The following is a 14,820-nucleotide window of genomic DNA, read 5'->3' as shown; positions in this document are numbered from 1 at the left end:
GTGATGACAGCTCAGAGACTGGAGCCTGCTACTGATTCTGTGTCTCCCTCTCTCTCTGCCCCTCCCCCACTCACACTCTGTCTTTCTCTCTCAAAAAAAAAAACCAAACATTAAAAAAAATTAAAAAGTAAGTAAAGTCAGACCTCATAGCCAGTATTCTCTTTGTCTCTTCTTTTAGGATTGTTTCCAAAATGTACAAAAATATCCCCATGTAGTGGATATTTACTTTTGGAGGGTCCATGGATGCGTTTGAGAAACATTTTAAAAAGAAGAAAAAAAGGAGGGGTGCCTGGGTGGCTCAGTCGGTTGAGCATCCAACTTCAGCTCAGGTCATGATCTCATGGTTCATGAGTTGGAGCCCTGCATTGCACTTGCTGCTGTTACCACAGAGCCCGCTTCGGATCATCTGTCCACCCCCACTCCCCCCCACTTACACTCTCTCAAAAATAAACATTAAAAAAACTTTTTTTTTAAGATCAAAAAAAAAGTACATTTTGTGTGTAATTTTAGGGGGTTCAATGACCAGTCCTCCTAAGCCAATCCATGGACCAAGTTAATTACACCCTACAGACACACACACAATCATTTGCCAAGTGTTTTCTAACGAGACTTATCATTAGGGAAGGGACACTATGGGGGATGCTGAGAAGACCAAGAACTTTGATGCCAGGAAGATGGAAATTTGAGACCTGGCTCTGCAGCATAAAAACAATATGGCAGATGCCCTTGGAACCTGTCTCTTCCTTTGTAAGAGGAGGATTGTGATGTCCATTTGGCAGTTTTCTTGTATTAGACATAATGCAGAGACACCCATAACTCAGTGCATCATCAACGTTAACAAAGAATGCAATTCAGCCAGCAATGCAGTGTGGCTCATGGATCTCATGATGGCTTGTCTGTGACGTGACCATGACCACTGTGAATCGCCATAGCTCACGCACCCTCAGCAGCTATCACTCTTGTGGCAGCTGTGCTTAATGTCACACAGAACAGCAGTGCCTTTGGATACCTAGCCCAGGGCCTGGCATGCATTTTTGGTCTCAAATACTGAATAGAAGGATGTTGAGCTCCATTGTGTCTCCCCACAGCCAACCCTCCTGTTCCCATTTATGAAGGTCCCGTTGGTGACCTTCAGCTAGGTTTGCAAAGTGTCCCCATCAGACAGGGGAAGGACACTGCCCTCCTAAAGACAAATAAGACACAAGGGAGCCTTGGACTTTTTTTAGTCTTTCATAATGTGACATCCAGATGAGTTCTGGTCTGTGTGTCAATACCACCTCCCCGAGGTTCGCTCCATTTTCCTGCTCTGCCCATAATACTTCCAGCTCCCACCCTCAGTGAGAGGTGGCTATAATTCTGAAGCAAAAGCCTTGGCACTGAAGCAGTGGTCTTCATGGACCATCGTGGGGAGGGAATGGAAGTGGACATTCCTTTCAGGACAGGTGTCCAAAGGGTAGGAGACCGAGTGGTTCAGCATTGGGGGCAGGTTGCACAGGGAAGGGGCAAAGGGCACCTCCTGAAAGATGGGCACCAGGAGTGGGGAGCTGGTCCGGGACTGCAGCACTGGGGAAGGTAAAGGCTGCCCGGGGACCAGCTGCAGTGCAGGTTGTGGGGGGGCAGGGGCCTCCACCTTGGGGCTGCTGTCTTGGGCAGCAGAGCTCCTGCTCTCAGGGACGTCCAGTTCCCACAGAGGATCTGAATTCTGGACCTCAGTCTCGGTCTTGGTGACAGCAGGGGGAGGGCCTGTGTTAACAGTTGTGTTCATGCCATAATGCCGACGCTTGTTAATCCAGTATAACAGGGGGCTGTAGGTGAACGTGGCGGCTCTCATCACCTTCACCCACTCCTGGGCACGCTCTTCTCGTCGCAAGTTCTTCCTCCAGTGCAGAAAGAGAATGCAGCCACCGATTACCACAGAACACAGCCCCAGGAATCCAAAGTACAATGAGACCCATACTAAGGCAATAAGAAAGAAAAAGAGGCAAGCTGGCTGATAGCTCTAATTGGGGCCTGAGCTGTTTCTCATTCTTTTCCTCAAACCTTTCATCAATTATCCCATCCACTTAACCACTCTCCGTTCCTCCCTTCCCTCATTGACTTGTCTCATCATTCTCTTATTTAGTCAATGCTAGATTTCCAGGGAGGTTAAGAGGCCATCTTTAGTCCTTTACAGATAAGGAAAGTTAGGTCTCCAGGGGGCATGACCTGCCCAGGCTTGGTCAAGCCTCTGATTCACCATCCTGGCCCCATCCAATCCATCAGATTGAGAAGCCTTACCAAAGGCAAGGCCCATCAAGGAAGTAAAAGTTTATCAGCTGACAAGGACATAGGTATCCCATCCCATTCCACCATACCCTTACCCATTCAGCTGTGATAGCCCTAGGGTATTCATAGAACCCCCCTCTGGTTCCGCAGAGAAACATGATCTCTGCCCTCAATCCTTAGTTTTCTAGAGGAAACTATATCCTAACTGCTTAGCACTCCTCCAGGCAGGCAGCCACCACCCCATCCATGTAAAACGTTTACCCTGGGTGCCTGCTCTGAGCTAAGGCACAAAGCAAGGGGCAGGAACTGAAGGGGCATTTACCACCAGGGAGGCTCAGGTCCTCCCGCTGGGAATCCATAATTTCGAGCCCTGGTACCCAGCTGATGGCTCTGGGGAGAGGGAGCTCACCTACCCATCTGCCTAGCCAATAGGAGTCCCTGTAATGCTCAGCCCCATTGTTCCCTAAAGGTGAGGTCACTGAGTTCTGAGCATTAAACATTCCAGGGGCAGGGCTTGTGAAGCCTTGGGTAAACGAAGGAAAGGACTCTATCCAATGGTGTCCTTATAGGCATAGTGTGTCTCTACTGCCAGGGACTGATCCACCCACTGAATTGTCTGTCCCCCACCCCTTACGGTGAAGAGAGGACCCCAGGAAAGGGACCCAGGTCTCTCAAGGGTCTATCCATGTTGCTGGGCTTTAAGAAACAGTTGATGGATACCTGTCGAAACCTGTTCAAGGGAACTAAGTGATCAACACCTCAGTCCTTGACTCTTACAATCTCTCTTTTGTTTAGTTACCTTCCTTCAACAAGTGTTAGCCAATCTTTCCTGAGCATCAGGCCCTGTAGGAGCTCCCCACCATCTGGCCCTACATGTTTTTCCAGCCTCACCTTCCTCCCTATCCTTTACATACCTTCCCCTCTGACCAGCCCAGACTCTTGAACAGACCCTGCCTATTCACATCTCTGGACTTTTGCTCATAATGCTCCTCCACCTAGGAGTGCCCTCCCCACTTCCCCCCGACTGAACACCTACTTACATTTCAAGGCTCAGCTTAGCCCCCCAACTCTGTGACAGTTGTTTCTGTTGGCTTCCCAGAATCCCATCATCTCCAGTTTGAAGGGACTTTGACAGCTGCTACTCCAACTCCTGTCAGATGCTTGAGGCCTGGAGGTAGACCTCTTCCACCCAGCAGCCAATGCTTCAGGACTCACCTGAATCAGGGACTTGCCACACTTTCCATGGCAGCTCAGTCAGAAAGCCCTTCCCTAAATGAAGCCCAAGTCAGCCTCCCTGCAGGCACACCCCTGGGCCTAGCTCAGCTTCTTGGCACGATTCAATTCCTTCTTTCTAGTCCTCTAGCCTGTGACTATTCAGCACAGATTTCCCTCCAGGTTCCACTTGCCCTTGGCTCTCCTATCTCACTCACTCCTGCTTTTCATTGTCTTTGCTGATTTCTTCTCTTTTTCCTGATCTCTCAATGTCAATGTGCCCCAGGGCTCGGTCTTCAGCCTTCTATGTATATTCATTCCCTCTGTGATCTCATCCAGACTGTGGTTTTAAATATTATACATGCACTGACTGACAACTCACACTTTATTTATATCCAGGCCAAACTGCTCCCCAGGACTTTGAACTCATTCACCTAACAGCCTGGTTGACATGCCTACCATTATGGGGATTAAGTCTATTACGTTATCTCAAACTAACATGCCCCCCAAACTTCTGATCATCCAGCCTCCAAAACCTACCCCAGACTTCCTCCTCTCCATAAATGGCAACTCTGTCCTTCCAGTTGTTCAGACCAAGAGCCTGTAAGTCACCCTGGACTCCTTTTATTCTCTTGTGGCCACATTCGCTCCATGAGCACAATCATTAGGCCCTGCCTTCAACACACATCCAGAATGTAACCACTGTCCCATCACTATCACTTCTTTCTAAGCACTGCCCTCCCCCACTTTGAGTGCTGGTCTCCCTGTAGGCTGACCAGCCATCCCCATTTGCCCTGGACTGAGGACGTTTCCAGAACAGCAGATTTTTGACACTAAAAACAGGAAAGTCTCAGGCAAACTAGGACAAATTGGTCACCCTTGGGAGAACTTCCATCCTTGCTGCAGCCCCCCACCCCCACCCCACCGCCGCCCACCACAACATGCCCTGTATTTCACCAGCAACCGGAAAGAGGCTTTTAAAAAGCAGATTAAAAAAAAAAAAAAAAAGTAGAGCATGTTACTTCTCTGCTCAAAACCTACATTGACTCTCCATCATACTCAGAATAAACAAAGTCCTCAACCAAGGTCTACAGAGCCGTAAGTGATCTAACTACCCCTTCCCATACCTCTTCACATAAGAACCTCCTTGGTGTTCCAAAAGTAGGGCAGGTATGCTCCTGCATCGAGGCCTTTGCACTTACTGTTCCCTCTATCTGGAAGGTTCTTCTCCCAGATATCCAGATAGACGATTCCCTCATTTCCATCAACTCTCCGCACAAGTGTCCCCTTATCTCTATCTCTCTTACCCTGTTTTGTTTTTCTTCATAGAATGTATCATCACCTAACATTACAGTTGACCCTTGAACAATATGGGGGTTAGGGACAACAATCCCCTGCACAGTTGAAAGTCCATGTGCAACTTTTGACTCCTCCCAAACTTTACTAATAGCCTACTGTTGACCAGAAGCCCTACCAATAACATCAATAGATTAACACATATTTTGTGTATACAGTATATGCCATATTCTTACACATAAAGTAAGCTAAAGAAAATGTTAAGGAAATCATAAAAGAAAACACATTTACAGTGTTGTAAAAAATCCACGTGTAAGTGGATCTGCACAATTCAAACCCGTGTCGTTCAAGGGTGAACCGTTTATTTTTTGTCTCTTACCCCACTAGAATGTAAGCTCCATGAATAAGTGTAAACAAGGAAATAACTACCTAAGAATTTCAGATAGAATTGCTATGAAGAGAATAAAATAAGGTAGTGGGATAAAGAATATAAAGGGATAGGGGGCATCAAGAAAAGTCCCTTTGAGGTGCTGACTTGTAAACTGAGCCATAAATGATGAGGAGGGAGCCTCATGCAGATCCAAGCAGAGGGATCAGCCAGTGCAAGGATCCTGAGGCAGGTATAGGTCAGCACACTTGAAGGACTTACTAACCTCAGAGTCTACCACACTACTTCCAGCACATGTCAGGGCCCAGGGCCAATCTCCACGAGTATAGGTTAGCCTGAGAAGAGTTGAAGATCCTGTCCCTGCCCCAGAGGAATCCACCATTCAGGAAGGGTTTCTACCAGGTAAGACCCAGACAGGAAGGACTTCCATGAAGACAAATTGATCAGTGCCATCGTAGGAGGCTTGTTCAGGGCCCTGTGCTGGGAGCGGGACACAGAGATGTTGATGTCACTGTCCATAACCTCAGGAGCTCCCACTTGGTTCAAGGGGATGAAGAAGACTGTGGTGGAGTACCTGGGTGGCTCAATCGGTTAAGTGTCCCACTCTTGATCTCAAGTCAGGATCTCATGGTTTGTGAGATGGAGTCCAGCATTGGGCTCTACACTGACAGTGGGAAGCCTGCTTGGGATTCTCTCTCTCCTTCTCTCTCTGTCCCCCCCCACCCTTGTTCATACACACACTCTCTCAAAATAAATAAATAAACTTAAAAGAAGATGGTATTGGGTCAAGAGAGAGGAAAGAAAGAGCATTCCAAGCATCAAAAGCAGCCAAAATAAAGACTTGTCAGGGACAGACCCAGGTGTCTCTTTAGGGAGGAGGGTAGTTCAGTTTGGCTGGCGCTCAAAGTGGATGTCAGGAAGCAGAGGGAGACAAGGCTTCGGAGGCAGCTGGCATCTTGCAAAGAGTTCAGTCCTTGGGTAGAACTTAGACAAGTTCTCTTAATGACCCTCAGCCTCAGTTTCTTCATTGGTAAAATGAGGAAAAAGCCTGCCTCACAGGGTATGAAGCAGTTAGTGTCCTGCACACAGAAACCCAGAAAAGAGAAGCTGTTACTGTGATTCTAGTTGATGAAAGGGCCTTGGATGCTGAAGGACAACTACTGCGGCGAGTGCCAAGAGAATCTGAGAGGGAGCGATCTCCGTGAGGACCAGCAGCAGGCCCGAGCGGCTTTAAGAAGAGACTTGGAGCGCACAGACTGCTGGACCCGAGCGGGAGGGCGTGGAGGCCAGCGGGCTCGAGGGAGGAGGCGGGCCGTGGCGCTCCGAGCGGTGGGCAGAGCGGCGAGCTCCCTCCTCCCCTCTGCACCTCACCTCCCCCTCTCCGGGGCCCGGAACCTTGCGCGCGCGGAACCTCGGTGCCGGAGCCGGGGCACGGCAGACCCGGAGCGCGATGGAGCCGGCGCGCGGGCCGCGGACTGAGGCCGACGCGCACGAGGAGGAGGAGGCGGGGGCGGCAATGGCTGCCGTGGTGGCGGCGGCCGGTGGCACGGGCCCCGCCGTGCTGCAGGTGGCCGGTCTGTACCGGGGCCTGTGCGCGGTGCGTAGCCGCGCTCTAGGACTGGGACTCGTGTCCCCCGCGCAGCTGCGTGTGTTCCCGGTGCGCCGCGGCTCGGGCCGGCCCGCGGGGGGTGCCGACGGCAGCGGGGCCGGGGCCGAGCTCGAGGCCAACCCCTTCTACGACCGCTACCGGGACAAGATCCAGCAGCTGCGCAGGTGCGGGCGCCGGCCGGCCGGCCGGCGGCGGGCTGGGAGGGACGGCGCGCGGCCCGCGTTTCTGGTGGATCCGACGCCCTTGGTGCTTAGAACAGCCCTGCGATGCGGGCCCGGTTGCTGTCACTACTCTATAGATGATGCGTCTGGGCTCAGAGAAGCAAGGTCACTTGCTAACATCGCACAGCTAGGGTCAGAGCTGAGAGTCTCTGCAAAGTCCTCGCTCTTCCCCCAGTTGTCTGTCTCTGTGCTCTAGTTCTCAAAATGCAGAGGTGGAATCATGTGTCAGACCTTATGAAGTAGGCAGTTCCAAGAGACCTGCCCTCATTATAGAAATGGGAACGTGGAGCCTTTCATAGAAGGGACTTGACTTGCTCAAGGTCACATATTGATTCACTGGGGCCTGGCCTAGAACTGGGGTTCCCAGGTTTCTAGCCACAGCCCTAACTACAAGGAAAGGAGGTTGGGGGAGGGAGCAGGGCGTCAAAGACTAATGGTGTGGCGGTTGGATCAACCACCGAATCCTCTCATTAAGATGAGGAAACTGAGAATCAGCGTCAGAGATCTGGCAGAGGTCACACAGCTGGTTGGGATTCATCTGTCTTGGAATCCAGGATTCCTAACACTTCTTCTCAGCTTCCAGATAAAAGGACTTGGAGATCAAGAGGCTTAAGGTGGGTGTAAGGGGACCAAGGGAGGGTCTGAAGAGTTTAAGTGGGAAGAACTGAAGGAGATCAAGGATGGAAATTAAAGGGGCTTGGGAGAGAATTTGGCAGGGTAGGCAGGCAGTTGGTTTGGGAAACCAAAGACTGAGTACTATTAACTTCTTTGAGTTCTGTCTCACCTCTACTTCCATGGCCTTAATTTACTCCTCCGTCATCTCCTGGACTCTTGCAGTCATCCACCAGCTAGCCTTCACCACTTCCACCCCAGTCCAGCTCACTGCTGCTATTGTGATCTGTCTTCTCTTTTTGAAAAAAATGACAGAATAAAGGAATGAGAATTTTTGCTCTCCTTTCAGCAACGTTCATATGTTCTCAAGAATTTCTCATCTTTAAAACCTTTCCTTGACCTACATTCCCCTCCAGTCTTTTCTCATTGATCCCTTCCACAGGCAGGCAGGCATCTTAGCAGAGTTGTCTACTCATACCCTGAATACTTCACAGCTCCCATTCATTCTTACTCATGAACCAATGAATGGCAGGTTTTATTCTTCTTCCCCACTAGATCATTCCCATCAATATTTACACATACTGACATCTCCTAAAGAGTGAGCTTTCCAAAGCACCCACACTGACTCTGGGTAATGTCCATATTCTGTAGTGTTCCACACAAGGTTCTCACGTTGTAGTATCTGTCAGTCTCTCTATACTCACGAAAACCTGGGCTCTTGTAGCACCAGCCCCAGGTTTGGTTTGAGCCAATAGCAGGACAAGGCTGTGTGCCCTGCTGACCCCTTCCAGCCTAGTATCTGGATTTTGCATCATACTCTGCTTTGGTGAATTGGGAGGATATGATCTAGCTCCAGACCCACTATATCTAGAGTGTGGACAAATTCCAGAGAGCAGGTTGATAGTGAGGAAATATTCACAAATTACAATATAAAGAAGGGCCAAAAGAACTAAGGCAAGTTTAACCTAGAGAAAAATTTAGAGGGTGACATAATAGTAATTTTCAAGTACTCAGATAAAAAGAATTAGACATTTTTTTTTTCTTGTTCCTAAGAGTGAAAGATACAGATAGATTTAGGCTCAGATGTTTTAATAATAAAAGATGTCCAAGGTGGGAGTGCACAGACTCCAATGTCTGGGCTGCTCCTCACTCACTCTACCCACTCACCGTAGCAGACCCAGGTACAGCTGTGGATGCTTGCAGCACTTACCCTGGTCCTGGCATTGCAGTCCCAGCTGGGTGGGTGCCACATCCCGCAGGACAGGACCGCTGGCCTGACTGTGTACTAAGTTGCTGCTCTGCTGTGGAGGGGAGGAAGACGATCTGCCCATGTAATGGCAATGAAGGGAGTGGTGTTCCTCTGGAATGGAGGAATGGAGTGTTATGGAAGAGGAGACCCATACAATGCCTTGACCGGGAAGGACTTCACCAGAGCGGTGATCACGATGCCCTTGGATCCTGCAGACCTCACCTATGACAGGTCTCATGGCCCAGGAGCTGGAATCCCTATATGAGGTCTTCACCAAAGTGTACAGTGGCAAATATCACCTTGTTGCCTACACAGCCTGGAGACTTCTTAACAAGGATGTCAGCCCCAACATAGCCTGAAGACTAGCTTCATTTTGACACAAAGGACAAGTTCTGCTGTTCCATCTGCGGGAGCAAGGTCTTGGGAGAGAATCAGGGAGATACTCAGATACTAAATCTCCTGCAAAATAGGCTGCCTAAAGCCTCTGAATCATCTGCATCTGAATAAACAAGTATTTAACCTGGGAGTGGGGGAAAGAGGATGTCCAAGAACTAAATGTGTTCAAGTAACAGTGTTCAAGTAAAAACATCTACTAGGACTGCTATTAGACTCCTGCCTGAGTAGGACAACCAAGCAAGATGACTTTAAAGTCCCCTTCCCATCTTGAGGACTGAATTCCAAGGATGTAGAGTATAAGTACCTGAGGGACCAAGCTCTGCATCACCCTAGGAAATATCCTGCAGGAGAAGAATCGTACACAGGCCCCTTGAGGATTAACAGTTGTTAAATAACTGGATATCTTTGTCCACTTTCTTGATTTGTAGGCAAATCCTTCAACCTCTGAATGCCTGTGTCCTCTCTCTCTGGAAGTGGAACATGATGCTTTGTTATTTCCAAATCCAAAAAGGCTCAAGTAGTTTAATTTTTGGTTTACCTTTAATCAGATCTGACCCAGCTGCTTTTGAATCCCGACTAGAGAAGCGCAGTGAGTTTCGGAAGCAGCCAGTGGGGCACTCCAGGCAAGGTGACTTTATCAAATGTGTGGAACAGAAGGTAAGACCTGCCCCCTTTGTGTTTTTGGCTCACCAGTGCTCCACTCCCCCCCGAATGTAGCCTCATTATATTCATCTCAGGCTCCATCCATAAAGGGTATCCTGCTCTTTCTGGCAAGGTGCTGTGGTCATGGTAGAGAAACAGAGGGATGAAAAAGGCATGCTTCTGGGGGGATGCAGTAGAGTGGTCAAAGCAAGCCATGTGTATGGCAGTGGGCTGTAGGGATCAGGGGACAAAAAAGTGCTTCATAGCTATTATTATCCTTAAACAAGAATCAAAGCTGGGGGAGAGCCTGTTGAAATCTAATGCAGTGCTTTTCAAACTTTTTGATCATGAGCCACAGTAGGAAATATATTTTACATTGCAGTTCAGTACACACATGTGTATGATTATAACTGAAGCAAAGTTTTTACAAAACAATGCTTACTTTTAGTACATGCAATGCATCTTATTTTCTTTTAAAAACCTTTGGTCACAATCTAGTAAATTGATTTCACAACCTATGATTTGAAAAATACTAACCTAAGGGCACCTGGGTCACTCAGACAGTTAAGCTTCAGACTCTTGATTTCGGCTCAGCTCATGATCTCATCGTGAGATCAAGTCCCACATTGGGCTCCATGCTGAGCGTGGAACCTACTTGTGATTCTCTCTCTCTCTCCCTCTCTCTCCGCCCCTTCCCTGCTCACGTGTGTGTGTGTGTGCGCGCGCACGCACACACACATATGTGTACTCTCTCAAAAATAAACATTAAAAAAAAATACTAATCTAGAGTGGTACATAGAACAACTTGGGGGAAAAAAAGAAAAAGAACAAATTGGAGTGGGAGAGGCTAACACCAGGAAGCATATGCAGTAATCCAGGTGTAGACTTGAGATAACATACAGTAGAAAATTGGGATTCTGCATTGTGTTTTAGAATGAGAGATTTTTATTTAATTTGGAGAATAACTTTTTTTGCCTTAGGTGTTTTAAATTTTAAGAGAATCCGCTCAGTTTTTAAATAACGGAGTGAGTTAATTAGAACAAAAGCAATAGGTACTGGGTTAATCATTGCAAGGTTGGGGAGCAAATTCAACTTCCTATGACAAATATAGTTTGCAACTTTATGTGAACAAACAGGTCTCTACTACAATATTTTAACAAATATAATTTCCTATAATAAACATTTATAGTGCCAAGATTACAAGTCAGTAGCTCTTGGAAATATTACTATATTATAAACTTTTAATGTGACATGGGAAAGCTCTTTGTCCCCTTTTGTAAACAGAGTTAGAAATTCAACTTTATGATGACAAGATAAAATGTAAGTAAAATGTAATTTAATTTTTTTTTTAATGTTTATTTTTTGAGAGAGAGACAGCACAAGTGAGGGAGGAACAGAGAGAGAGGGAGACACAGAATCTGAAACAAGCTCCAGGCTCTGAACTGTCAGCACAGAGCCTGACGTGGGACTCGAACTCACAAACCGTGAGATCATGACCTGAGCCAAAGCCGGATGCTTAACCGACTGAGCCACCCAGGCGCCCCTAAAATGTAATTTAAATTATGGCAACTCCTGGGTAAATAATGACTTTCTGTCTTTACTATCTAGGTAGATAGAAGAGGGCTAATGACTCCATTCCCAAAGCCTTTTCTTAACTCTGAGTCATTGGTTCCCTACCACATGAGACCCAACATCCCCTTTTTAAAAAAAAAAAAAAGGTTTTTTAATTCTCCATTTTCTATACTGAAATGGTATGTAGACAGTGTAACCCACTGGTGCACATAATTTCAGGGGGAAAAAATCAGTATAATGCCCTAGCTGTAATATAAAGGAAAGAACTTTTTAATAAAATACTTATTTAGTAGATGATATGAATGATATTTTTCTATAATGAATGAATGATACAAATGAAATTTTTATAAGTGAAATTTAGTATCTAAGTTCTTGAGCACAACTATGCTGTGAAACCTAATGCAGTCCTCAGAGGTTTTCGCCTCCATGTGAAATCCCCATGAAGACGTAAGCAGCAAATATTGACTGGTATAGGGGTGTTACATTATTACTTTAAAAAAACTCCCAAATCATAAGCGATGTTGTTTTCAGTGATCCTCATGAGATTCCATAATGTACAACCTTCTTTTAAGTTATGTAATAATTGCATTTCTGAAAATTTCAGTGTTTGTTAAAGCCATGTTAAAAAGAGAGAGAGAGAGTGAGAGAGAGAGAGAGAAAGAAAGAAAGAAAGAAAGAAAGAAAGAAAGAAAGAAAGAAAGAAAGAATTAGATTCCAGATGCAAGTAATTGTAAAAAGGTTTTTCACTTACAAAGATATTTGGCTAGACCCTGAAAAGTTGTGCAGGATGAGGGAAAATTCATTATGTGGAACTCATCAGCAAGATCACAGCTCCTGGCACCCCTCCTCTTCCCATAAATACAAATGTCTTCGTCCAGTCAACTATTGTAATAATAGAAAAGTTGTCCATACAGATTTCCAAAGCATCTGTAGGGGAGTATTAATGTACCCATTTTAATGTTTTATTAAGTGCTCTTGACACTTTGGGCACATACTTTCAACTATAATTTTAATTACCTTATTTCATTATTTAAAGTCTACTTTTTTTTATTTTTACATTTTAACATTTCCAAAATTGTCTTAAAATTGATGTGATCTGAAAGTATGCTATGTTATTTAGTTAGCGTCATTTTCTGATGCATCAAATAATGGTGCTTCTTAAGAGGTGTCTTAGGGTTAGATAAAACACACTAAGCTTAGGGGCGCCTGGGTGGCTCAGTCGGTTGAGCATCCGACTTCGGCTCAGGTCACGATCTCGCGGTCTGTGAGTTTGAGCCCCGCGTCGGGCTCTGGGCTGATGGCCCAGAGCCTGGAGCCTGCTTCCGATTCTGTGTCTCCCTCTCTCTCTGCCCCTCCCCATTCATGCTTTGTCTCTCTCTGTCTCAAAAATAAATAAAGGTTAAAAAAAATTTAAAAAAAAAAACACACTAAGCTTATACTTAGAGCTTAAATTTGTTATTTCTATAAGTGCAAATGGATATAAAGAATGGACTGGAGGGACATTGTGGGAAAAGAATACATCAGGCTTAGTGAGTAAGAGGAGAAGGCAGCTGTGCAGGTGGAGGGCTTCATTTGTTTTGTTTTCACAACGCATCTGAAGGTGAGTGGTATGAAAATGAAATCTATTCTCTCTTTTCTGGAAAGTTTACATATGAAGGACAGACTGCATTAGGATGCTGCCACAGGATAGGGGTATGACCAAAAAGACCAGGGTGTATCCAATAGATTTTTCTACACCAGACTTTTGTCTAATTTATGGGTACCAGTCTGTGGGCATCATTTATGAAAGGTTTGAATTTGTGAAGGCACAGAATAAGAAAAGACAGGGTTTTGTGCAGAAAGTGCTTTTTAGCCTCAGAATCCCAGGTATAGATTATACTCCTTCTGAAAGGCGTGGACTTGAACTAAGAAATTCAGAGGAAGACTCAGAAGAAACCATCCATGCTATCAGAAATCTCAAAATAGGATTTCCTGGATGTGGCCTTTCTCAGAAATAGTGGGAGGAGAAGAAATAATCACTAATTTGATGGAGGGAATATTAAGAGTATGTGCTGGAGGGACGTCTGAGTGGCTCAGTCGGTTAAGCGTCTGACTTCTGCTCGGGTCATGATCTCACGGTTCATGGTTCAAGCCCTGCGTCAGGCTCTGTGCTGACAGCTCAAAGCCTGGAGCCTGCTTCAGATTCTGTGTCTCCCCCTCTCTGCCCCTCCCCTACTCATGTTCTCTCTCTCTCAAAAATAAGATTTAAAAAAAAATTAAAAAGAGTGTGTGCTGGAAAACACTCTAGTCTGATGAGGATGGCTGCCATCAGAAGTGCTGTCACAGATAAGAAGTAGCCTTGGAAAATACATTTTTTCATTTCTTGCCTTCTTTGTGGCTCACTATGGAGCAGATCAGAGAGAGCAGAGTGCAGGAAACCCAAGCAGCTCTCATTCTGGGAAGGAGTCCCTCATGTCCATAGTGGCAGGTATGGAATGGACTATCAGTACCATTAGATGGTAGTTACTAACAAAGAATCTTTTTTCATCTCTGTATCTCAAAAGCTTAGTCATAGAAAAGTTATATCACAAACAATAACTCTTCAGACAGTGTGTGCAGTTACTATATAGAATAGAGAAAAGTGAGTTCTGTAGTGTCAAATTACTAAAATGAGATATTGGGCCCTTCACCTAGCTTTGTGGTCTTTTTCTTATGAGTAAAGCACAGATAAATATCCTGTCTCAACATGTATTTCAGACAGACCCCTTGGGGAAACAGCCTGTGAGCAGAGGATTCACTAAGGACAAGGTAGGTTTCTAGTTAAAGATCCAAGTCTGGAGTCATGTGGAACATCTATAACAAGAGGCTGCAAATTTGAACATATTTACCGTGGTTCAGCAATTTGGCGATTTTTTTTTTTTTCCAACTGTGGAGATGAGAAATGTTTCTAAAAATGTTTATGTCCTTGATATAACCTCTAGCATAGTCTGGGTCCCGGGGGTGCTATAGGAAATATGAAGTAAATACAGTAATATAGAAATAAAGATACCCTTTCTTTCTATAGGAAGTATTTTTTTGAAAGATCAAAGCATGTTTACGCTCATTTAATTTGCAAATAAGGAGCCACCTCTGGTAGAATAGCAGTTAAGGTAACAACCAGATTTTCTTCTCTTACCAGCTACAAGGTGCTGTAGTGCTCATTAGTGAGGATGAAGCATTCACAAAGTACTTATAGATACTCTCCAGGAATAGTACTGTGAAAATCTGCCTGGGCTTAGGGGTTCACTTCTCTGGGCATGCAGATTTTCTTATACATGTTTTCTACTTACCGAAGATCTGCTCCACTGTCCTGATATGTTGCATCTGACAAGGCTTATAG

At 45.8% G+C, this 14,820-nt stretch overlaps 2 protein-coding genes across 5 annotated transcripts in view; one reads left to right on the top strand and one right to left on the bottom strand.

The window, feature by feature from the left end:
- Positions 1-1,207: 1,207 nt before the first annotated feature.
- TEX38 (testis expressed 38) lies at positions 1,208-2,699 on the bottom strand. 3 transcript variants are annotated; one of them, XM_007077248.3, is made up of 2 exons: positions 2,679-2,699; positions 1,208-1,956 (listed from the first exon to the last, which is right to left on the bottom strand). In XM_007077248.3, exons 1-2 carry the CDS (start codon positions 2,680-2,682, stop codon positions 1,349-1,351), a joined length of 612 nt encoding a protein of 203 aa, XP_007077310.1. In that variant the 5' UTR covers positions 2,683-2,699; the 3' UTR covers positions 1,208-1,348. The 3 variants fall into 3 exon arrangements, with proteins under 3 accessions (XP_007077310.1, XP_007077309.1, XP_015390822.1); XM_007077247.2 differs by lacking the exon at positions 2,679-2,699 and adding an exon at positions 2,588-2,670; XM_015535336.2 differs by lacking the exon at positions 2,679-2,699 and adding an exon at positions 2,588-2,668 and having other exon boundaries at positions 1,208-1,877.
- A 3,728-nt stretch (positions 2,700-6,427) lies between these two features.
- Positions 6,428-14,820, top strand: part of ATPAF1 (ATP synthase mitochondrial F1 complex assembly factor 1) — a 28,557-nt gene continuing 20,164 nt past the window's right edge. Inside the window, exons 1-3 of one of the 2 annotated variants that reach the window (XM_042997013.1) lie at positions 6,428-6,934; positions 9,797-9,905; positions 14,199-14,249. In XM_042997013.1, the coding sequence (XP_042852947.1) occupies positions 6,612-6,934; positions 9,797-9,905; positions 14,199-14,249 (483 nt within the window). In that variant the 5' untranslated portion in view covers positions 6,428-6,611. The remainder of the gene's footprint in view (positions 6,935-9,796; positions 9,906-14,198; positions 14,250-14,820) is intronic. The other variant, XM_042997012.1, reaches the window with a different exon arrangement.

This window comes from Panthera tigris, chromosome C1, assembly GCF_018350195.1.
Source record: "Panthera tigris isolate Pti1 chromosome C1, P.tigris_Pti1_mat1.1, whole genome shotgun sequence".
Classification (NCBI taxonomy): Eukaryota; Metazoa; Chordata; class Mammalia; order Carnivora; family Felidae; genus Panthera; species Panthera tigris.
Note: the sequence above shows the minus strand (reverse complement) of the source record. Positions and strands in the feature narration are given on the sequence as shown.

Bases quoted from the DNA above. Each gene is read 5' to 3' on its own strand.
- TEX38 (XM_007077247.2), bottom strand. From the start codon at position 2,624: ATGGATTCCCAGCGGGAGGACCTGAGCCTCCCTGGTG. The intron at 1,957-2,587 runs GTAAATGCCCCT...TTATTGCCTTAG, and splicing joins GGACCTGAGCCTCCCTGGTG to TATGGGTCTCATTGTACTTT.